Raw genomic sequence first — 21,861 nt, 5'->3', positions numbered from 1 at the left:
TTTCACCAATTCCGGTTAAAAGCCCATTTATGGAGATCGTAAACCGTTAATTTATGCTAGAACTATGAGAAAACCAATCACTGTTGAGTGTGAGAAGAACGAACGATCGATTGTGATCGGTCATTTTCTAACGATATCAGCAGAGGTTTACGATTTTCAGTCTGCACAAATAGGTCTTAATGGTAGTTTTCGCCAACTCCGGTTAAATTAATCGACGGTTAATCGACACATTTAATCGCATTGGTCAATTCAGTTAATCGTCTATTAGATTTAAACCATAATGGTAGAAACGGGCCATCAGGCCCGGTTTTTCATTTTTTGGTTAACTTATGGTTTAGACTTAATCTGATAATAACGTAAAAGTTGTTTTTTTATTCATAGTTTACCTCATTAAATTTAGAAGTTACCAAAATCGTAATCAGGCTTAAATCTTAGGAATTGCGATATCTGCGATGTGATCCTGGAAAAATGCTCTTTGCTAAAAATTACAACGTTACAATTTAGTATTTAGAGCACAAAAACTGAGGACTTACTATGCTTATTGCGGGTCCGGACTAAAAGAAGATGGAAGCGACGGTGAATCGGCTGCGAGCGCAAGTAACTAGAATTTGAATCGTTTGTATTTTTACAAATGTTTCGATGTCGCAGCGCGATCTCCACGATCGTAGCGTCGCGATGACGCGATCGGAGGAACTTTCGCCTCGTAAATGATGTTGCAATTGAAGATGGAATACATATATACGTAAAAGAGTAACAATAGAATGGCCATATAAAATTACTTTAAATTCTTTCAATAACACAATTACAATTTTATCACTTGATATAGCAGAAAGACAAACATACTGAACCGCGTTCGAGAACGTTATTCTGGTACAAAAAGTACTTGGAAAATCATTCTACGCATAATCCGTAAATGATTTGAAGAACCACTTATGGTGAGAATTATACCTTAACGTTAACATCTTTATAATTTTGAGCGCTCGACAGGATAAGATCAGCTCGGAATGATGTACTCGAACGCAGTTCTAGTCTCTTTGGTCGCAAGCCTTTATTATCGCAGTCGAATAACAAAATCTGTACCAGCATAGGCTGGCAGATCTAGACCATATTGCACCTCTAACTTTTTCGGCACGAATCGTCCGCCTAAGTAATGAAATCTCCCCTCGAACTTGGAGGCGCACATCTTCGGTGCCGTCAAAGATATCAACATCTGAGGCTTTATACCACCTTCCTCCGGCGGGCCGCTCTCAACATCCCAGCCTGAAGGTATGTCTACGCTACAGACAGGCACAGTTGTGTTCCTCAGCATGTCAATGATACGAACAAACGGCTCTCTCACTGGTGGCTTGAAACTAAATCCGAGGAGAGCGTCTATTATGATCGTGTAATCCTGTAAGATCGTAGGGTTCGTCGCTTCGTCTACGCAACGATTCTCTAACACGGGAATGTCGTTCTCGACGCATTGATGCAACAGTCTTTCGTACAGTGTGTTGCTCGGCCTCTTCGGATAGTAAATATCCGGCGAGTATCCGAAATGCTTGAGGTGTCTCGCACAGACGAGACCGTCGCCGCCGTTGTTCCCGGGCCCGCAACACACCAGCACGCGGTTCGAGGAGTTCCCAGACAACGGATACGAGCTCGCGACCGCGACGGCGCAACTCTGGCCGGCCAGTTCCATTAGCTGATCGACGCTGAATCGATACTTCTCGAACAGATCTTTGTCGACATTAATAGCCTCCGACTGATTCAGATATCTCACCATCCTGTCGTGCTCTCGTCTCGTCGGCGGCACGAATGCTCCGCGTTTACTCGTCAAGGAATGAGCCTTCAGTCGTCCGACGCTCGGCAATCTGCGAATACACGATGCGAATCGCAGCATTTACCAGCGATTAAATTCAGGTTGGCGCATCGAAAGCCGCTCGATCGCGTACCTTACGTGTACTCGTGCGAACCAGTCCTCCTTGGACCGATAATGCAGAAGTAGAAGTACATACGAGGAGCAGAGATACAGTCAAAAGCATTGACGTGAAGAAACAAGAAATGTTATCCTCCCCCTATATTCTCTTTAGGCTCGTATCAGAGCGTGCGGTGGAGATTGTGAATCGTCGGGCGGAGAATAGAGTTTGACCAATCAACACGAAGCGAGCTAAAGGCTCATACTTGTCGATCTCCAATGTACGACGATATGATGTCCGCCCAACAGGAAAGTTTGTTTTTCATATATTTTCATGTATTTTAGTCGGCGATGTTACGAATGGGCTTGATTTTTTCGAATCAGTATGCCACGTGTTTTACTTTACGCTGCGAACATGACTCGGCGGTATCTCATATATCATTATCAATGTCGATGAGAGAATCTTGTATTTTTGGATTCTCATGAAATAATGTCGAGTCCAGCAGTGACTGGTATTGGCTCAATATTACTTAAATCTTTGCTAATTTTTTGCTTATCAATAATATCAATAAATCGGGGATAATTCTCAAATAATTAGCATGATATAGTATTTTCTGTGAGAGGTCACCATGCCCGAACACGGGCAACAGGACTGGGATAGGATAGCATTTTCTGAGAGGATTGAAAGATGCGTTACAGTTTCATTATTTTATAAAATAACGCCGGTCTTTTACTGTTTGTAGATTTCATTGTATAACCTCATTTTAGGGTGGCGTCCTATGTCGTGTATTTTCTGCGTAACGGCTCTCGTAGATCAACGCAATGCGCGACGCGATATGCGACAAGCTATGCGCGATATCCAATGTTCATGCAGCTCTTCTAGAAAAGCAGTGCGCTCATTGGATATCGCGCGTCGCATATGTACAAATAGTATCAGTGTTAAAATTTTTGTGTTAATTTTTACGTTAATTCTTAACATATTTACTTGGTGAATCAACACAAAAATTTGAATGGATCGTTCGGGACATGAGAATGTGTTAAGTGATTAAACACGAAATTTTTTATTGTGTACAATTTTTTTACAGAAGACTGATGTAACTCTTACAATATATTGGTTTTTGTTTCTCCAAGTTACATAGGTATGATTAAATCTGTCACTTGGACGGGATCATAGTGTACTCGTCAAATAGACTACATTATAGCAACCACAATTGTATATTACTTTGTTAAAATTTATTCACAGGATACTTTTCTTTTTAAGAAAATATCAGTGTCATTATTTAACGAACACATCTTGAACGTAAAAGTGTGATGATAAGTCTCTATGGATTCCAATTAAAAACCACTCAGTATTCGATAATATTTATTTCTCGTCTACATACATATAAATTCAGAATAATTGTCTGAAATAAATCTCAGAGACGTCTGAAAGACATTTTATTTGTTTTATTTGTTTTTGTCTTTTGTATGTCTCTAAGACATAATTCAAAAATTTGTGCCGTCTAGAAAGTAATAGTCAAATTATCAATTTAGTTCAAATTATCAATTTGCAAATTTATTAAGTGCAAATTATCAATTTGCACTTAAACTACACATTTAATAAATTCCACTGAAATACAAAGGAGGTTTTCTTCGCAAATTCTTTGCATTTTAACTTACTTTCATAATAATACGCCGTCGATTCACATTTCACCGTGAAATCCACGGATTTTGCCGACATAAACCCACCTGTCACTAGTCTTCGTGATACTGCCTGGCAAACCTTCGCTGCTTCGTCTTCCCATTGTTATCCTTTTAGGTTGCCATAACGATGCGTGGTCAGCAGCGTAGTGTTCGCGAAACTTCGCGGCACAACTTCAAGCATTTATTTCTTGCGCTGTTATAGCGCCGCCATGGCGGTTAAGTTTCGCGAACGAATTCGAACCGAACAGAGGAAGACGAAACTTGAATCCATCCGGTATCGGTGGATGAATTAGTCACAAAAGGCGAGAAATGGACGAATAGTGCACTCGCTTAAATATTTATGAGCCCGAGCTAGCGGCGGGCTGTGCGAAATTCGATCACTTGATCGGGAAACTTTAATAGTCTCGAAATTCGCGACTGAGGCGAAAGAAAAACATGTGACAAACGGACCGGTGTGTCTCTGAAATATTTATGAGACCTCGTACTTTACATTTCTGCGCACGACTCGCCAAAGTTTCGCCGTGGGCATGCGTAATTATCGTCTTCCCGAGAGAATGAGGGCAGATGTAAAAAAAAAGAAAAAAGGGAAGAAAAAAGGGATACGTTAGTCATCATGTAGTTTCGGACATGGACAGTTCTAAGGAAAATGAACATGCAGGTATGTGTGTATGTGTGTACGAGGGCAGTCCGATAAGTATTTAGCCTACAAAAGAAAAACGAAAATTTTGGAAAAGTGGCGATTTATTTCTCAACATAGTCTCCTTTTAGCTCGATACACTTGACCCAGCGATGCTCCAACTTCTTTAACCCATCTGAAAAATACGTTTTTTCGAAGTCTACAAAGTAGGCCTCCGTAGCGGCGATGACCTCCTCATTCAAAAATTGACATGTAAGGAAACAATTCCGTTGTTGTAATTGAATTTCCCGTTGCTCGGAGGCCAGACGAGAACTTTGTTAGTAGGTACACAAAGATTCTTGTAGAAAATTTCAGCTCAGTTAACCGCTACCAATCGTCCCTACCGAGTTTTAACTCAGCCGAATGTTCATACGAATTCTCTCAATAACGCGGTAACAGTATCATTTCTCAACCTCGAATATTCATTTCTTACCATTGAGTTTTCACCGAGAACCCCATTCAGAGATTAAAGGAAATGCGATGTTCTCCTGTGTAATTGTCATATAAAATAATATATATTATATCGCACTCATGAGTGGAAAGTTTTAATAACTTCGATATAATTGAGTGTAGTTTAATGTAATCAGATGTAATTCGATGTGAGTTTTATAACATCGATGTATAATATTATTGTTATCCGGTATTTATTGGGCGTTATTCACCGATTATTTAACACACGAGCACCACTTCAAGAAAACACTCTCAATACATCGACGCGTGTTTTCTTTCGTGCACCCTCGGCGATCATCCTTTTTCGCATTTTGACGCGAATACTTGCGATTATCTGCGTCTTCCAACATCGCAACGCGCGAATCGGGACAACTTAGTTGTACAGCCGCACTTTCTATCCCTGAGAGCGGCCATGTACACATCCGGTTTCGTCAGTACTTATACGATGCGTGTAGGCCACTTTCAACTTCCTCACGTCGCTGTCGAACGCATATTATGCGACGCAACGGTCATGAACCTCCTTCGGTGGGTGGGTTCGGCGTGAATTTTTTGCGCCACCGAAGTCCAAACTCGACGTATTAAAGAGACGCCGGGTTCGCATTCGGAAGACGCAATTTGTTGAAAAAGTTCGCGAGTTCGGGGAAAAGTCTAGGAGAGAGGAGATACCTTAAATTGGCGATTGAACGCGTTGGGAAAAGTTTGAAGGACGTTGCACCTGCTTGTTTATTCATAGGCTCGTTAGCGATGCGCCGTTTAGACCGTGCGAATTCGATCTCCCCGAGTTGGAAATTGCGGCTTAATATGCGTCGAAAAGGAAAAAATGCAAGACGAACGTTATCGCGTGAGAAATATTTATGAGCGCCCGCACACCTCGCACCTCAGCACATGGTTTTCGGAAGTTTTGCCGTGGGCATGCGCGATACGCTACGCTCTATAAGAAAGAAAGAGAGAGAGAAAGAGAAAGAGAGAGAGGTGAGAGAGGATGTTGAATTTATAAAAAAAATGTCAGTCTCCGTGCAGCTTCGGACATGGACAACTCTGAACAATTGGCACAGACAGGTGCGTTGGTCATTCTCAGTGTGTTGATATTTTCATCATCCGGCGGAGAGATAAATCATTTTTGTATCACACGATATATAAATCCGTGTATCGTCGGACAATGCACGAATGTGAAAATCATGCAAGACACGAGACTGGTGGACGGGTGTTCAAATTTCTGTCGCGTGAAGATTCGAATTGCTTCGAGCGTTACGCATAGCCGACCGCTGTCTTTCTCTCGAGGGAAGAGGCCCAAACATTTCGAAGATCTCGAGGCTCCGGAAGTTCTCGAATGTCTGATATTTTAAATACCAAATAAATTACACACGCAGACGTCCAGATACACAATAGACGTGGAAAATCGGCGATATCGATGAGTCGTAAATAATAATTAATCACCACAGTGTTCGAAGCACTCGATATTTTCCAAGAACGTCCGATCTCGAGCGAAGCATTCCAAGCGATTCGTCACGCATAACGAGTGATTTTAATGTTTCGTTAGCCGTACCAATAAAGTCTCATATAAATCGGCCGTCACTTTTGCATGTCGTCAATTGCCACATGTAAAATTTTACACATCCATCAAATTTCACACGTCGTCAATTTCTACACGTCGTCAATTTCCGATACCTAGTCGTTACCGAGAGAAGCATTTCCGACGGAAGGAATCGGTTTTTTCGGTAACTTCCTCGGTAACGTGTGATTTGGTGTTACGGATAGATAACCCGCAATTGATTAGATCATTGGATCACCTTGGCGACTTTTACACGACGACTTATCAAGATTCAATTTTCACCTGTCGTCTCTGTTTATCGACCCGATGAATAATCGCTAATGACCGCAGACTTAGAATGGGCGGTCGGAGTAAATCGGATCTCCCTGAAGATCCTCGGTCTCTGGCCCGACGATAAGCTGACTCGTCGGCAGAATTTCTTCGCAGATGCTCGGGCCCTCTCTATTTTCACCCTGATGATGTTCGCGGCGATCGTGCCGCAGATGTTCGCCATGTTTCATGTCTGGGGCGACTTAATAGCCTTCACCGACAACCTGCAGATCTCCGTGCCCTTCTCAGTGACTGTCATGAAATTCTTCATCATGTGGATCCGCAAAGAAGGTAAATCCACGCGGGCGTAAAGAGTCGAGCTTCGAATGTTACCTCGAGCATGCTGACTCGAGGATAACGACGAGTACGGACGAATCCGAGGATTCATTCGTGCGAGGCAAGTGAACGTTCGATTTGATGCAAAATTCATGAAGATTTATTCGGACAATGCTGGATTGAGTTTTCGGAACGAAAGGGAGCGAAGAACTCGGGCCTTAATTAATACAAATAATGATTAACGAAACGTACGTTTCGGTCCTGTAACGACTGGAATTATCTTTCCAGCGTTTCGTGAGTATTTCAGTTGACTTCGCCAGGAAGAAAAGCAACCTGACAAACATGAAAACGAGGTCCCAAGCTGGAAGCCAAATCCAGCATTTCTGCAGAGCGCGAAGAAATCTGAAAAATGTCAAATCATTCGAACGATATGCAATTCCGTGGGGAACGTTAGCGCTTGCCTCGTCCGACGATTGATGATTTAGATTATTTCCCGCAGGTTTCGTCGATTTCACGCTTATAAGACATGTGTCCTTCTCTCCTAAGAACTCAAGCCGCTCGTGAACATGATCGTGAACGATTGGTTCAAGAAGAAAACGACGATGGAACGGAAGATGATGATAAAGCAGGCGAGAATCGCCCGTACGATCGTTATACTCGGCGGTAGCATGATGACTTTGGCGAGTATCATTCTCATCATACCGCCGTGCTTCGGCTATTCAATGAGATACCTAACAAACGTCACGGACTCGGGCAGGCCGCTGCTGCTGCAATCGTATTTCCTTCACGAAATAGACACCCCGTTCTTCGAGATCGTGTTCATCGGCCAGGCCTTGTCGATCTCGTTCGCAGCGATCTCTTACACGGGCATCGACAATTTCCTGGGCCTGGTTGTGTTTCACATATGCGCCCAGCTGGATCTCCTCAAGTACCGTTTGCTCAATTTGCACAACTTCACCGATTTCAACGCCGGGTTATCCTATAACGTCAAGGATCACCTACGTCTTATCAGGTTGTACTGAATTCCCTCGGTTGTCCGTGACGTCTGTCCTCCTTGTCATGTGACAGTGGTTTGTGCGTATATCGTGGTGATTTCTAATCGAAAACGAGGAATATCTCACGGAGTCTTTGTATAGCCGAGGTGGTGCCGTGTGGTTTTAATAATAATAACAGCAATGCGTTTATACGGGATATTTAGTCATATTGCGCGTTGCTCTCACTCGTGAGATTTCTCGAAATTTCTCGAATCTCGCCGAAAAAGAGTGAAAATTCACTCGAAACGATAATGCAAATACCAATAAAAAATAACTAATATCAAGGCAAATAAGAGCCTATGCACGGATATTGTGGTACAGTCGATACATTTAAATCACTGAAAAGTGTATAGCTTGATTTATTCAAACGTTTCGAACTCTTCTCAATGACAAGAAAACATACATAATGAAAATACCGTCACTCGGATTCGCGCGAGTGAGTGTTTCAATCGTTCGAAGTGAATTCTTTTTCTGTGACGGTAAAAATTTACCCTTCAATTTCGAGTGAAATTATTCTCACCTGACGATTTAGAGAATTCATTCTATATTCTCAAATTCGAGCGACTCGAACGTCGAATTTAATTTCTCGAGCGGAATTTCACTCTATGAAATTTATTGAAAAAATTTAGAGAGTGTGCATGACAATGCTATGTTAAATGATCCGACGTATGATTGATGTATGAGCACGCGTGTTACACACACGTCTAATTTTTAAGCAACTTCTGATTATCCCTCGAACGTTCGTTTGTGCGTACTAATCGTATCGTTGCACACCGAAGGTATAACCTTCGAAATCTCTTGTTCACTCGGCCGAAATTCGACACTATAATTGTATACAATATGTGATATCTTATACTCGTAGATCCGTCGATGTCATCGACAACACATTCAACTTGATGCTCCTGGCGCTGTTAATGTTTTTCGGCGTGTTATTTTGCATGCAAGGATTTCTGATAATTAGCGTAAGTTGAAACGGGAGAAAAACCAGACTATCGAGCCGTTGTAACGAGGTAACATGAGGTATCCGTATCGTCACCGATTTCTCATCACAATAAGACCAGAAAGACCTCGGACGTGACAGTCAAGGACCCTTGATAATATCATTTTCAATTTTTCCACGACGATGTAACTGTCGCGCACAACACAAAGATCACAATTGACTTGTGTGGCAAACCAAGTTTATCGAGATCCTGAGAGCAATTCCCGACGCAACTCGATTCCAGATCTTTTCGGATACACCGTGCACACAGCACCCGCCGAGATCGCACAGAGAATGACCCGTGTATCTGTTCGACGTGTCTAGATCATCGACGGGGAAGGCGGGGACGTTAGCGTTACGCGAATATGTTGGCTCGTTTCGATACTTATTAATACGTTCGCTCACATGTGCCTGTACTGCGTAGTCGGCGAGATCCTTATAGCCAAAGTAAGTACCCGTTGTTGTAAGTGCTGCAAAATAATCGCCCAACCAAGCCACCAACTAACAGTAACATAACATCAATGTTATAATTTCCCACTCGACAATGTAAATGCAATACAACGCGCGTGTTACGTAACAGTTACATTGTCGAGGTTCGGGAAATTATAACATCGACGTTACGTTGCTGATAGTTGGCGTTTACCGGGCGGAGTGTGCGGTGGCCAGCTTCTCCAACTGGCTCCACCGAAAGACACGGGGAGTTGTGAAAAACCCTTTCTATTTTTCGAAAGAATTGTCACGAAATTCGTCGTAGAGACGAATGTGTGTGATTTGTAATACGATGACATCTACGCAGTGCGAAGGAGTGTATTATGCGACGTACGGTTATTCCTGGTACTCGCTGAAGCCGAAGCAAGCCAGAAGCATGATGATGATGATGATACGCGCCGAGAAGCCTCTTTACATTACCGCCGGCAGGATATTCCCCATGACAATGTCGTTATTTTGTAGCGTAAGGCATTCGCTATTTAATCGAACTCTGTCCATCTAATCCCAGGGTTTCTCATCTTTTTCCCCATTACCGCCTCCTTGAGGATCTTAAGACAATTTTAAACTATTCTTACGGCCGGTATTCACAGTCGGATCTTGTATATAAAACCATCTTAAGTGTATCTTCAGATATTGTATGAGTTCATTTCATTGGCTACGAAGCATCTGAAGATAAGTTTGAGACTGTCTTAAATATAAGGTCTGACTATGAGCATCGGCCTCTTAGATATTTTCTTTTCTAGCGGCACCGAAAATTTTAATACTACGGACATACCACATATCTCTTTATGCGTTGTGTAAATATATCTATTTTCTTCGTAAAAAGAGTAAATGTAAAACTTATTGGGGAATAAGATTTTATCGGATACGCTTAAACTTTGGAGGACCACATAGCATTGTAACAATTAACAATTTTCGCCACCTGGCTGTCGCCCCTTCGCTGTCACCCCCGTTGAAAATACCTGGTCCAATCACGCGGATAGCAGAGAAAAACTCATTTTCACTCTCTGCGGATAGCCAGAGTTTACAGAGGTTGGCGTAATAGCCTTACGTAGTAGTAGTCAGAATGGGACAAGGAAAGTGTTTCTTTCCCTCTCTAAATTTTGGCAAGATAATAAAAACAAGGAAAGTGTGGATAGTGCATTACGATCTACATTCGACAAAAAAACTACGGAACATGTTCTCAAGTAAAAAAAAAAAAACCAATGAAAAACACAGTATTAACAATGCTTGATGAGAATAAATTTCATGAAAATTTCTCAATTTCACCACCAGATAACCGGTTTGCTGTATCGCCTGGAATTATTTTGACGTATTTCATTCACGTAGGAAGTATCTAGTTTCAAACGCGCGTAAAATAAATGATAATAAAATTTGTGCGGAGATAAATATTTTCTCCCTCTCACGCCCTGATTGAAATCCTGGTTACGTGACTTTAACGTTCACATGCTTTCACGAGTTTCGACTTTACGCATAAGGTCACAAATCATAATTGTTATTAGGAATATCAAAGTCTACTACGCCTCTGCATTAGAGAGTGTAATGAGTTATCTATCCCGGCGAAACTTTGTTCTCATTTATGTACTTTCGTGTATTTTCTTTTTTCTTTCAGTTGATAAAGACATCGGCCGGATACATATCCGTATTGCTCACTAATCGTTAATTCTCCGATATCAGCTGAAAATTCGTATACAACGGGTATATATGATACACATCGCAACGGGGAATAATGAATGAATTGTTTAAACGAGCAACACGTAATTGTATCCATATTCATTTTACGTTGAATGATGGCCTACAGAGCAATTGCTTGAAGCAAAGAACAGATGTATATATATATATATATATATATATATATATATAATAAATATATATATATATATATTTATTTACACTATAGTCACTGTAATAATAAAAACAAAGGAAAGATCATAATTATAGTGAAAACTTCTTGATTAAACACGATATATTCTTGGAAATGCTATTAAGTTGGAAGCAAAAAGTTCGTTTTTCAATAGGTGGCGTGAATTTGAACACGTGAAATCGTTTATATACGATTACTCTGTCGAGTAGAATTTTCGAGCGTGGTCTTGAACCGTATCGGTCTGGCGGGAAAATTTCAGAGTTGAAATAGGCATCGAACACGTTTTATTTGAGAAAGACGCTACAATTCGTCCACGGCAACACAGCGCGCACTCTGACGGTCCCAGGTGAGTACAATCGAAAACCTCCACTTGAGTGTGTTCACACCTGAGAGACACGTCCGTTTGATCTTCCGGACGAGAGGTTGCGCAGCCAGACCGAACAAACCCGATAAAGAAAAAGGGCAACGCGAGAGAGCCTCGCGACAGCCTCTTCGCGAGAGATGACGTCACCGTGTGCAGTTTATTTATAAAACCGCCGACGGACTGCGCCCGTCGCCGCACTTCGAACTTATTTGAGCGCCGTGCTTCGTCCGCAGGAAAACCGTCGGGCAGAATTCCCATCTTTCGCATCCTCGCGAAGGAGTACGTGGAGCTAAAGTAACTATTAATAGCGCTCGGCGCCGAGCGAGATCGCCGCGAGTCACCGCAACGCCAACACCGACACGCAATTGTTCGCCGACGACGAAGTTGCATAAATTCTCACCGTCGCTGAAAGAAAAGAAAAAAAAAACACGTCGGTAAATTTTCTCTCAATCAACACCAATCGACGTCGACGGTTGCACACAAGGACACCGCCGATTCGACGTTGTTAAAAAAAAAAGGAGGGAGAAAAAATCCGCCGGTTCGAGCGAAGTCGATAGTCCGCGAGTTATAACGGTGTGCATTCCACGTCGGATATCGTCGGCTGCAAAACGGGACAATTTTATTCTCGCGTGTGGAACGAGTGACGACGTACGTTAATCAACTCTTCGGGATTTGACAGTCGATACGTGACAGTGACATGTGAAGCATTTCACGATATCTGCTCGATTTTCGAGAACCGACGATTGATCGGCTGAATCATCGCTCGACTCGCGTTTCTCTCTCTCTCTCTCTCTCTTTCTCTCTCTTGCGTTCGTGTGGGATGATATTACGTTTACGGTTCGTTTCATCATAATTGCGTGTCATTCTCGCGTCTCCCATTGTAAATCTCTGCATAATCGTAAGAAAAATAAAAAAAAACGAAAATGGTGTAATCTTGCCGCGGTGTTGGAAGGCGGTGCTCTCGCGTTGTTTTTGTTCGGCGTAACTGTCATATTTCTCGATTAGATCCGTGTTAAATCAGGCATTAGAGAACGAAGATTGCGGATTAGCGAGTCGACGGATTTTGGATTCTCGCATTCCCCCGTTTCTTCTGACCGGTCGAGTTCGCTCGATTCGCGATCCCCGGTTTCCGATGCCTGGTCTGACGTGGCCTTACCACCAGGTATTTTGAGCGCACGCAAGTAGGAAAAATCGTGTTAAATTCGCGAGAGTGGAGTAAAATGAGGCAAATGCGAGGCATAACGGGGGCATATTCGATGAATGTTCAGCCACATTCAGCAGAACGTGCAATTTGCAACCGTGACTTGGAAGTTTTCTGCGATTGGGTTGTTCTTTCAGATCCAAAAGAACAATCCAATGTCAGCTCACAGGAAACTGTCTCAACGGTTGTAAAATAAACGTTCTGCTGAACCTGGCCGTTCAGTTCAGTTAAATTAGGATTAAAAGTTCAATCAAGATTTAATGATCACATAGTTACTTGGGTTTTCGTCATCCTCAGGTACTTCCATACAACAGGGCCAAGTGAGAAGATACAAAGATGAGCTTACAGTGGACACTGATCGCTGGTTTCCTCTATGTGGAAGTCGCGATAGTTCTCATGCTAGTGCTACCGGTAGCTTCTCCATCAAGATGGCAGAAGCTATTTAAGTCTCGGTTCTTACAAAGCCTAAGTAGCCGAGCATCCATTTATTTTGTGGTCCTGCTTGGTGTCTTGGTCCTCTTCTTGTTGGATGCCATACGAGAGATGCGAAAATATTCTTCGAGCTTAGACCATACCGAGCATCAACACTTGAACGTGGAGATGCAAGGTAAATTGTTTAGTGTTGAAGAAGAAGAACTTGTATAATCGATGGGCAAGTTGTGGACATGTCTTGATGTCTTTTAGAAAACATGCGACTGTTCCGCGCGCAGAGGAATTTCTACATATCCGGCTTCGCGCTGTTTCTCAGTCTGGTGATACGTCGTCTCGTCCTTCTGATCTCCATCCAGGCCAGCTTGCTTGCGCAGAACGAAGCAGCCATGCGACAGGCACAGTCCGCGACTACCACGGCCCGAAGCTTGCTGTCCCAGAGGACGATCGGGGAAAGCGCGCAGAACGACTCGAACGAAGCGCACGACAAAGCAGTATCGGAACTGAAGAATCAGATCAAGGAGTTGCAGGCGAAGAATCTTGAGCTCGAGAAGGAATTGACTAAAGAGAGTAAGGATAAGGAGGCGCTCAAGTCGCAGGCGGACTCGCTCGCGAAAGAATACGATCGCTTGAGCGGCGAGCACGCGAAAGTCATGCAGTCGAGCGGCGACAAGAAGAGCGATTGAGTATCCTTTCATTTCTGTCGGGTCACCCTTCTCTTGATTCTTTGTTTGTTTTCGCCCATCCGAGTTCTGATTTAAGGTTTTTGTTACATTATATTGAGTTTGGTGTTGCCTAATTTTATTAGTACGCATTTCGGGAGTTTCGTCATCGGAACATATTTATACCTTTTGCCAGAGAAGAGAGAAGGTTGTATATATAAGTATACTATTATTATTACTGATATTATTGGAGTACCAATGCTCTGGAAATTCAGTACGCGCTTCGTGCACTCTGCGCTATTTACTTTCTGTAGTATTGTTACGTTTAAGCGAACTTTAAATATTTTTACGAAAAAGGAACATTTTTTTTTAAGTATGGTTCATTTTTTTTTTTTTTCTTTAAATACAGTAGCTTATTTCGGAGGGACGAGCGGTACAAATGTTGTTGATAGCGAGCCGGTCATCCATCGTAAGATCCCTTTACACTGTAAGCGGGTTATATTCTCGAATTCATCACTGATTATTGCGAGCTACACATTCGGATATTTATAATGTACGAGTGAAATTATTTATTTTCCACGTGTTTTAGACATATTTCGAATGTACTTCCAATCTTGCATTTGCAATATTCTCGTTGTATGTTTGTGCGTTAGAGAAAAGAAAGGGCTGATGTTTGTCGCTTCGGTTTAGAACTGAGATTTGCAGAGACGTAAAAGTACATATATATATGTACATATATATATATATATGTCCGTACATATATATATATATGACATATATATATATATATATATATATATTGGTTACATTAATGATTATTAATTAATCGGTATCTTGATGATAAAAGATCGAGACTTGTGGCGGGGCTCAGGGAATCTTCTGATTTTGGGACGTGAAATTCTAGAACTGCTGTAGATGACGAAACACGGCCGAAGAAATGAACATCGGCCCTGCCTCTCTGAAGATACAGATTCACCGGGAATCTTGCGAGATAAATATATTACAGAACGTGTACTTTTCATAATGTCGCGCTATATCGTAGGCCTTCGCTCGGGTCAAGAACGCCCGGGCTATGCTGTATATACTTGAAACTATAAATAGAAATTGTACTGAGAATCACGGAACGAGTTACTCAGAAATCCCACGTACACGCTTCCTTGTTTAACCGCTAACTAGCATTCTTTTATTTAGCTCCGGATCATTTTAATGTTTACATGTAGAATATAGAAAAGAAGGAACTTCGATATTTGGCAGTGTTTATCTTATAATTTATCGAATAGCTATAACCATTTTATTACAAATCGTTATGCTCCTTGAATCATTAATTTTGTTTACATTTTTCCCTTTATATATTCTTCTCTTGCCTTCTACTATTCACCGGTGATTCGGCTGGGATTAAAATAAGCGCTTTCACATCTTCACACTTGTTTACTTACTGTATAATTTAATTATTAACGACTAAATGTCCTTCGAAGAATTCGTTGAAACGCGCGGGCTCATTACGAGCGCGCTTTGATCGCGTGTGTATAATGCACGTTCCAAACACAATTTGAGAACTCCTCCACCAAACTCGAACATGCGAGGGTTTCCTTGGGATGGCTCTGGAAACACTTGAGAACTTTGCTGCTGTTCTCTATACACGGCTGCACTGTGCTCTGGATGCCGGCAGTACTTTGTCCTGCAACAATATTTATATTATTTCTATAATGTTAGCTTGCCATGTTGTTTCGTGAGTAATATTTTTCGTTACGTCAGTTATATTTAATAATATAAAATATATAAAACAATTAAAAATATACGACATAATTATATAAAATATTACATACAAATTGTGTATATACACGTCAATTGTGTGTATATAATTAATATATCCTCAATATCTGCACGAGTTTCAATTAACACGAGCAATCATTAAATAACACAATATATGAATTATATACTTTTAATTTTATTCGCATCTTGAGATATATTTTAAATGGCAATGAAGAGACAAGGATACATTCCTGACGTTCATAAAACTGTATTCCTTATGTATAGCGAATCTTGCTCGACAAACACATTGAATCTCTCATAAAAGTATACAAATAATTGGCCAATCAGAAGACCTGTCACTGGACTGTCGGACTATTAGACAGCATTGAGACTCACCGGCTGTAGCGGGCGAAGTTTCAGCCAGAGTTTTCTGGTATTCCTCTGTCAAGATGCGATTGATCTTTTGATAAGAATCATCGACATTCTGCAAACGCCTACGCCAGTACTGTTCCTGCTGTTTCAACTCTTGTTCCTTCTGCTGTTGTATCTGGTGGGCCGACATCGTCAATTCGGGATAATAGTACACCGGGTGGCCAGGCGTCGAGTTCGGGGTCGCAGGCGGCACAAATGTCGTTGCAGGAGGTGCTGGTGAATATTCGGCCGGTGTTGTCGGTGTTCTCGCGTCCGAGGCAGCCTCCTCGCTCGCCTTTGCTTTTTCTCTCTGAGCGATACGCTGTACAAGCGAGTTGGACACCTTGATCACGCCGATCTCGTCCTCATTCGTGACGGTCAATTTGCGGGCGCTCTGACCGGAGCCCATCTTCTTCTACCAGAGTCCTGATAACCGCGATAACCTCGCTAATTCAAACGCTCCCGAAGCTTACCGCTCTGATCATTACGGATTCTGGTCAAATATCGTGGTCTCATTAACAATTACGCATAGTGACACGTTCACTCGCGATATCGCTTACCTGTTGAATCCCGTGTAAATCACTCACCGACCGTTTTCAGAGATCAGTTTCAGCGAAAGCTGAAAAGTTACGTGACATCCTGCGACTTATGTCTCCTACTCCACCACTACTCACCGATCGACTCTCATACGTCACGTGTCCAACACTAGAGAGAAACGTAGGTAGAATACCGAGAGAATACTGAGAGCGGCCGCGCCGGTCTTTTCCTCGATACCGTTTTACGACGACTGCCGTTTGGTGCGCCATCTGCATCCACTTTTACGTTGGAACTAGATGCACCTACTTTCCGTACGACCATATAAGTTTGATGGCCATAAGATACATCGTTCTTATGAGTAATAAAATTACTGGTCAACAATAATTCATCACTGACCAATTTGTCATATAAGCAGTAATATTTTCGTCTAAGGGTTATTTATGCAAACTGCATAAAATGGCTCATTTTATAGATCTAAACAGTAAGAAAAGTTTTTTAACATGTTTTACTCTTCGTAAATTACAGACAGACCATGCTTGTATGTGCAAAATAGTTTCACGTGTGGATAATTAACATGCCAATTTACGGTGTGTGACATCGCTTTAATAGAATTTATTTTACTACACCGTGCTATTTTACAGTTTCGAACAATTTTGCATAATATACGACACATCTTTTGTTATCGTTACTCTGTTGTTGTTGATCGTTTGATCTCACTGTATGAATTGATTATTATTATAAAAATGTAATTTTCTATTTTTACGTGAAGTGATATTTCATATATATACATATACTGTGTATAATATATGTATACGTATACAATATGTTCATAACAGTATGCAAAGGGAGAAGGATGATGATGCGCCCATGTTGAGCAGACTACGAGTCCGTAAACCGGCGCCTTATTTTTCATTCACGGAAGTTGCGGACGCATAGCACGGACACGCACCGGATAAAAGCATTATCGATAGTGACGGCAAATGGATGCAGCGAGATAATTCCAACGTAAAAGTGGATGCAGACGGCATACCAAACGGCAGTCGTCGTAAAACGATATCGAGGAAAAAGCCGGCGTAGCCGCTTTCAGATTTTTCTCTGCTGCTAGTACTAAAATTTAGTAACATCGAATTAAAAAAATGAGAACTATCGACACAGAGATTAATTGAATTTAAAGATATCGAGAAAGATTGTCGATCCTATTGATCAAAAAAAATGATCGAAAATCGATTTATTGGCTATGTATATATGGCGGCCTCTTTACCTCGATCACGAGGTTATTCCCATTTACCTTTGTGTCCTATTCGTTAAGTGGTGTGGGGGATCCTCTTACTGGACTCCTGGAACCAATATTGAGAGAGAGAGAGACCACATGAGGTTAAAGTCTTGTGCAAGTATGGATGAATACAGACGTGTTTGGTGATCCGTGAGTGTGCACGTGCACATGCTCGCTTCGTTAATTTTGAACCAACCTATTTTTGACAAAGTCGTTGCTGACTTGACAGAACGTAATTTTGGAACCCCCCATCTTATCTTTTAGAACGCATTTTTCTGAATTCTTATTCTACAGACTTGTAATGGTGTTGGGGCGTAATATTCTTTGAGTTGTCTATAACCATATTGAAAGAGAGAGAGAGAGAGAGACCACGAGTTTATCAAGTTGTTTTATTGTAATATTTTTCGTGTAACATTTTGAGCGAGACAGTATTCCAGACGCATAAAATTTGATTTTTACTAAGTTAGCAAAAATGGAGTATATTACAGTTCATGATCCAGAAAAGGATAAAGCGATAATGTACGTATATAATAGTTGATATATAATATGGTGCAATATATAATGGTTATTTGTAGTAGAATCGAAATTAATTTCCAAACGAATTAGTTTAACTCAGATTTATTTACAGTCTGTGCTGCGAATGTGGAACACCGATTGAGCCAAATCCTGCTAATATGTGTGTAGCGTGTTTACGTACTCATGTTGATATCACAGAGGGTATCCCGAAACAAGCGACCTTACACTTCTGTAAAGGTTGTGAGAGGTTCGTTATTTTTCAAACATGATTGGAAACTGATATCCATATTAAATTCGTTAACTTAAATTAATGTCGCAATTGTAAATTGATGGTGCGTTCACATGATAGATATCTTCAGCCACCTGCCGAGTGGATTCATGCTACATTGGAATCGAAGGAACTCATGTCATTATGTTTGAAGAAATTAAAAGGATTAAACCGTGTGAAATTGATAGATGCTGGTTTTGTATGGACAGAGCCACATTCTAAGAGATTAAAAGTAAATTTCATATAGTAATGTGAAATTTTCTTTTGTGAAACTGTATTTAAAATTGTGCGAAGAGTTATGATAAGAGTATTTGAGCAATTAACAACTTATAGGATTTTAATTAATATTTAGTCACCATAGTGGTTGTGTGATTCATATATACCGTTTAATAATAATAATGTACCATTAAATTTAATAATAATGTACCGTTTAATTTAATAATATTCATGAGAGAATATGTATACATACTATTCAAACAGTGATATGACTTTAATCGTTAATTTACTGTGGAATTTAGTTTTATTACATAATACGCTTAATTTAGGTAAAACTGACTGTCCACGGGGAAGCGATTGGTGGTGTAGTTTTACAGCAAATATTTATAGTGGAATACATCGTGAATCATCAGATGTGCGACGATTGCCACCGTACAGAAGCTAAAGATTACTGGCGTGCATCTGTAAGTTCTTGTACATACCAATACCAAAGAAAACGTGGGGGATATACAATTCAGAAGAATTTCAAATATCAAGCTACTTATTTTTTCAGGTGCAAGTTCGGCAAAAAGCAACAAACAAGAAAACTTTTTTCTACTTGGAACAACTTATATTGAAACACAAAGCACATGAGCAAACACTTGGTATAAAGCCCATTCACGGTAAGTGTTATGTTTATCAGTGACTTTTAGTCATTATTATTTTATAATCAATAGTAAATTATATGTTAAATGAATATATAATATTAAAACCTTTCTCTTTTACTTTCATTTAATTTAACCGACAGAGGGTCTGGATTTTTTCTATGCAAATGAAGCCACAGCTAGGAAAATGGTTGATTTTCTACAAACGGTTATACCGTGCCGTTATCAGCATTCGAAAAAATTATTATCACACGATATTCACAGCAACATATACAATTACAAATTTACATACAGGTAAGCACATTTGTCGCGATGTATATTGATGATCTCAATTAACGTCTTCATTGTACTAAAACAGTGTTGAAATCGTCCCGGTCTCCAAGGACAGCGTGGTCTGCTTACCACGAAAATTAACTCAACAGCTGGGTGGAATCAGTCCTATTTGTTTGGTATACAGAATTACGAACTCTGTGCATCTTATGGATGTTTCATCGGGGCAAAGTAAGGGATTGCGATATTTTAGCGTCAATATTAATAGCATAATTAATTAATTCGACCGATAACATATCGCGAATTGTTATTTCTGATTTAGTTGCTGAGGTTAGCACTACTCTTTATTGGAGACACGCCTTCAACAGTATATGCAATCCGAAGCAATTAACGGAATACGTCGTGATGGATATCGAGCCGATAAAGCATGAAGACAAAAAAATTTTTCCAGGACAAGGATCTGTCTCTAATAAAGTAAGTTTTCAATTCTGTGCAAAATACGTAAGTGATATAATATATACATTACTTGAGGGAATTTTAACATGTCATGCACAAGATAAAGATTATGATAATTTTTAGCACGTCATAGCGGATGTATGGCTAGTGAAGGCATCCGAATTAGGAATAAACGACAACTCAACTCACGCACGCACACATTTAGGACACGTGCTTAAACCCGGTGATTCCGTTCTCGGGTAAGATTATGTAAAGTAATATCTTACAAAACTTATACACATATATACGTCAGAGTAATTTATATAAAATTCACACAAATGTGATATTATGAAAAAATAATATATAGAATGTTTCCTAACGTAACGAATTGTCGAGACAGAAAAAGCCGTAATTCGGCAACCAAGTCGTCACACGCGTATTTATATGAGCTTTTTTCGTTTCGTATGCTAAATTTACAATATTTTCCACATGCTATGAAACATGGTTGGGAATATCTTACATTAATATAATGTAATAAATCCTGAACAGAAGCGTGTACAATCAAATGTTTTTCTTTGTACTTATCTATTGTAGTTACGCTTTGAAAGATAGCAATATTAATGATGCCAACTTCGATAAATTGAACGGTGATACAATACCTGATATCGTTCTGGTGAAGAAATTCTACGGTTACGATAAGGCTGCCCGTCGCAGAGCTAGAGTGTGGAAATTAAAACATATTGCTGACGAGGTGATCAGCATGAGCACAGAAAATAAGTAAGAGATATATTGAGCATTAATAAAATTTAGCGACAAATCTCATGTGTTGCAAATCATCCGATGGAATGTAATAATTGCATTTTTCTTTTGCAGCGAATATAATGAATTCCTCGATGAGTTGGAAGAAGACCCGGAAATGAGACAGAATATCAACATATTTAGAGATACGAGGAAACAAATTCCCGTCGACACTAATGAAATAGATCCAAGCATTCCGCAGATTACACTCGAAGAGATGCTCGATGATCTTGTAATCGAGGATGTTGAAATGACCGAAGTTTATGAATAAAAGTATATATTTTGTAAAATAACTTCTTTCTCGTAGCGAGCCTAAGAGGTTGTATTCTCTAAAAAACATATCGCAGGAATGCTTTTTTTTGCAAAGGCATGATCCCTTTGAAATGTGTTATAGTAAGTGTACAAGTTATTGACAATTGAAAAATTACTTTTGCCGATCCAAGCTGTTTGTTCGATTATCTGATAAATATTATCGTGTTGTCTTCTAATAGCGATAGATACTTTTTGATTATATGACAATTCGTTATCAATAAAAGTGATAAAGGTGAAAACAATTGCTTATACGCGAGCAACATCTTTCTTCTCCTTTTTTCTTCTTTTACAATTTGTGAGATTAGAATGCGTAATTTTAAGTATGATTGTTGTCCTTTTTATAAAATTATTCTTTTAAATATTTACAATAATTATAATAATAATAATTTAAGAATTCCTTTATACAGAACATTTAAAAAAAGATTAAGTCACTCCAAGATCTTAAATCTAAGACATTCGAAATGTGTAGTGCTTATAGAAATAGATAAAATAAATATCCGATCGAAATGGATCGTATGATAACCTTCAGAGATTAAAGTGATTATAATTATAATTTATTATCAATAA

At 40.2% G+C, this 21,861-nt stretch overlaps 5 protein-coding genes across 15 annotated transcripts; 3 read left to right on the top strand and 2 right to left on the bottom strand.

Moving 5' to 3' along the window:
• Positions 1 to 602: 602 nt before the first annotated feature.
• On the bottom strand, positions 603 to 2,074 carry LOC106742114 (NAD(P)H-hydrate epimerase). Of its 2 annotated transcripts, XM_014614753.1 has the most exons (2): positions 1,932 to 2,073; positions 603 to 1,850 (listed from the first exon to the last, which is right to left on the bottom strand). In XM_014614753.1, exon 2 carries the CDS (start codon positions 1,760 to 1,762, stop codon positions 1,052 to 1,054), a length of 711 nt encoding a protein of 236 aa, XP_014470239.1. In that variant the 5' UTR covers positions 1,763 to 1,850; positions 1,932 to 2,073; the 3' UTR covers positions 603 to 1,051. The 2 variants fall into 2 exon arrangements, with proteins under 2 accessions (XP_014470239.1, XP_014470238.1); XM_014614752.1 differs by having other exon boundaries at positions 603 to 2,074.
• A 3,657-nt stretch (positions 2,075 to 5,731) lies between these two features.
• LOC106742106 (odorant receptor 43a-like) lies at positions 5,732 to 11,157 on the top strand. Its single transcript, XM_014614739.1, has 7 exons — positions 5,732 to 5,762; positions 6,586 to 6,855; positions 7,387 to 7,852; positions 8,737 to 8,836; positions 9,178 to 9,300; positions 9,650 to 9,805; positions 10,955 to 11,157. Exons 1-7 carry the CDS (start codon positions 5,732 to 5,734, stop codon positions 11,003 to 11,005), a joined length of 1,197 nt encoding a protein of 398 aa, XP_014470225.1. The 3' UTR covers positions 11,006 to 11,157.
• A 545-nt stretch (positions 11,158 to 11,702) lies between these two features.
• Positions 11,703 to 14,978, top strand: LOC106742192 (B-cell receptor-associated protein 31). Of its 8 annotated transcripts, none has more exons than XM_014614908.1 (3): positions 11,703 to 11,849; positions 13,069 to 13,378; positions 13,456 to 14,978. In XM_014614908.1, the coding sequence occupies exons 2-3, from the start codon at positions 13,108 to 13,110 to the stop codon at positions 13,884 to 13,886; spliced, it is 702 nt and encodes a 233-aa protein (XP_014470394.1). In that variant the 5' UTR covers positions 11,703 to 11,849; positions 13,069 to 13,107; the 3' UTR covers positions 13,887 to 14,978. The 8 variants fall into 8 exon arrangements, with proteins under 8 accessions (XP_014470394.1, XP_014470391.1, XP_014470392.1 ...); XM_014614905.1 differs by having other exon boundaries at positions 11,704 to 11,864; XM_014614906.1 differs by lacking the exon at positions 11,703 to 11,849 and adding an exon at positions 11,885 to 12,004.
• On the bottom strand, positions 14,246 to 16,785 carry LOC106742193. Of its 3 annotated transcripts, none has more exons than XM_014614913.1 (3): positions 16,586 to 16,785; positions 16,011 to 16,518; positions 14,246 to 15,540 (listed from the first exon to the last, which is right to left on the bottom strand). In XM_014614913.1, the coding sequence occupies exons 2-3, from the start codon at positions 16,432 to 16,434 to the stop codon at positions 15,362 to 15,364; spliced, it is 603 nt and encodes a 200-aa protein (XP_014470399.1). In that variant the 5' UTR covers positions 16,435 to 16,518; positions 16,586 to 16,785; the 3' UTR covers positions 14,246 to 15,361. The 3 variants fall into 3 exon arrangements, with proteins under 3 accessions (XP_014470399.1, XP_014470401.1, XP_014470400.1); XM_014614915.1 differs by having other exon boundaries at positions 16,011 to 16,502; XM_014614914.1 differs by having other exon boundaries at positions 16,011 to 16,451; positions 16,586 to 16,783.
• Positions 16,786 to 17,586: 801 nt separating this feature from the next.
• LOC106742191 (60S ribosomal export protein NMD3) lies at positions 17,587 to 21,541 on the top strand. The gene is made up of 11 exons (XM_014614903.1): positions 17,587 to 18,354; positions 18,464 to 18,598; positions 18,701 to 18,851; positions 19,165 to 19,299; positions 19,389 to 19,497; positions 19,623 to 19,773; positions 19,838 to 19,980; positions 20,072 to 20,223; positions 20,329 to 20,444; positions 20,779 to 20,961; positions 21,058 to 21,541. Exons 1-11 carry the CDS (start codon positions 18,308 to 18,310, stop codon positions 21,251 to 21,253), a joined length of 1,518 nt encoding a protein of 505 aa, XP_014470389.1. The 5' UTR covers positions 17,587 to 18,307; the 3' UTR covers positions 21,254 to 21,541.
• The last annotated feature ends 320 nt before the right edge of the window (positions 21,542 to 21,861 follow it).

This window comes from Dinoponera quadriceps, unplaced genomic scaffold (assembly GCF_001313825.1).
Source record: "Dinoponera quadriceps isolate SergipeBrazil2010 unplaced genomic scaffold, ASM131382v1 scaffold676, whole genome shotgun sequence".
Classification (NCBI taxonomy): domain Eukaryota; kingdom Metazoa; phylum Arthropoda; class Insecta; order Hymenoptera; family Formicidae; genus Dinoponera; species Dinoponera quadriceps.
This window is presented reverse-complemented; position numbering and strand designations above follow the sequence as displayed.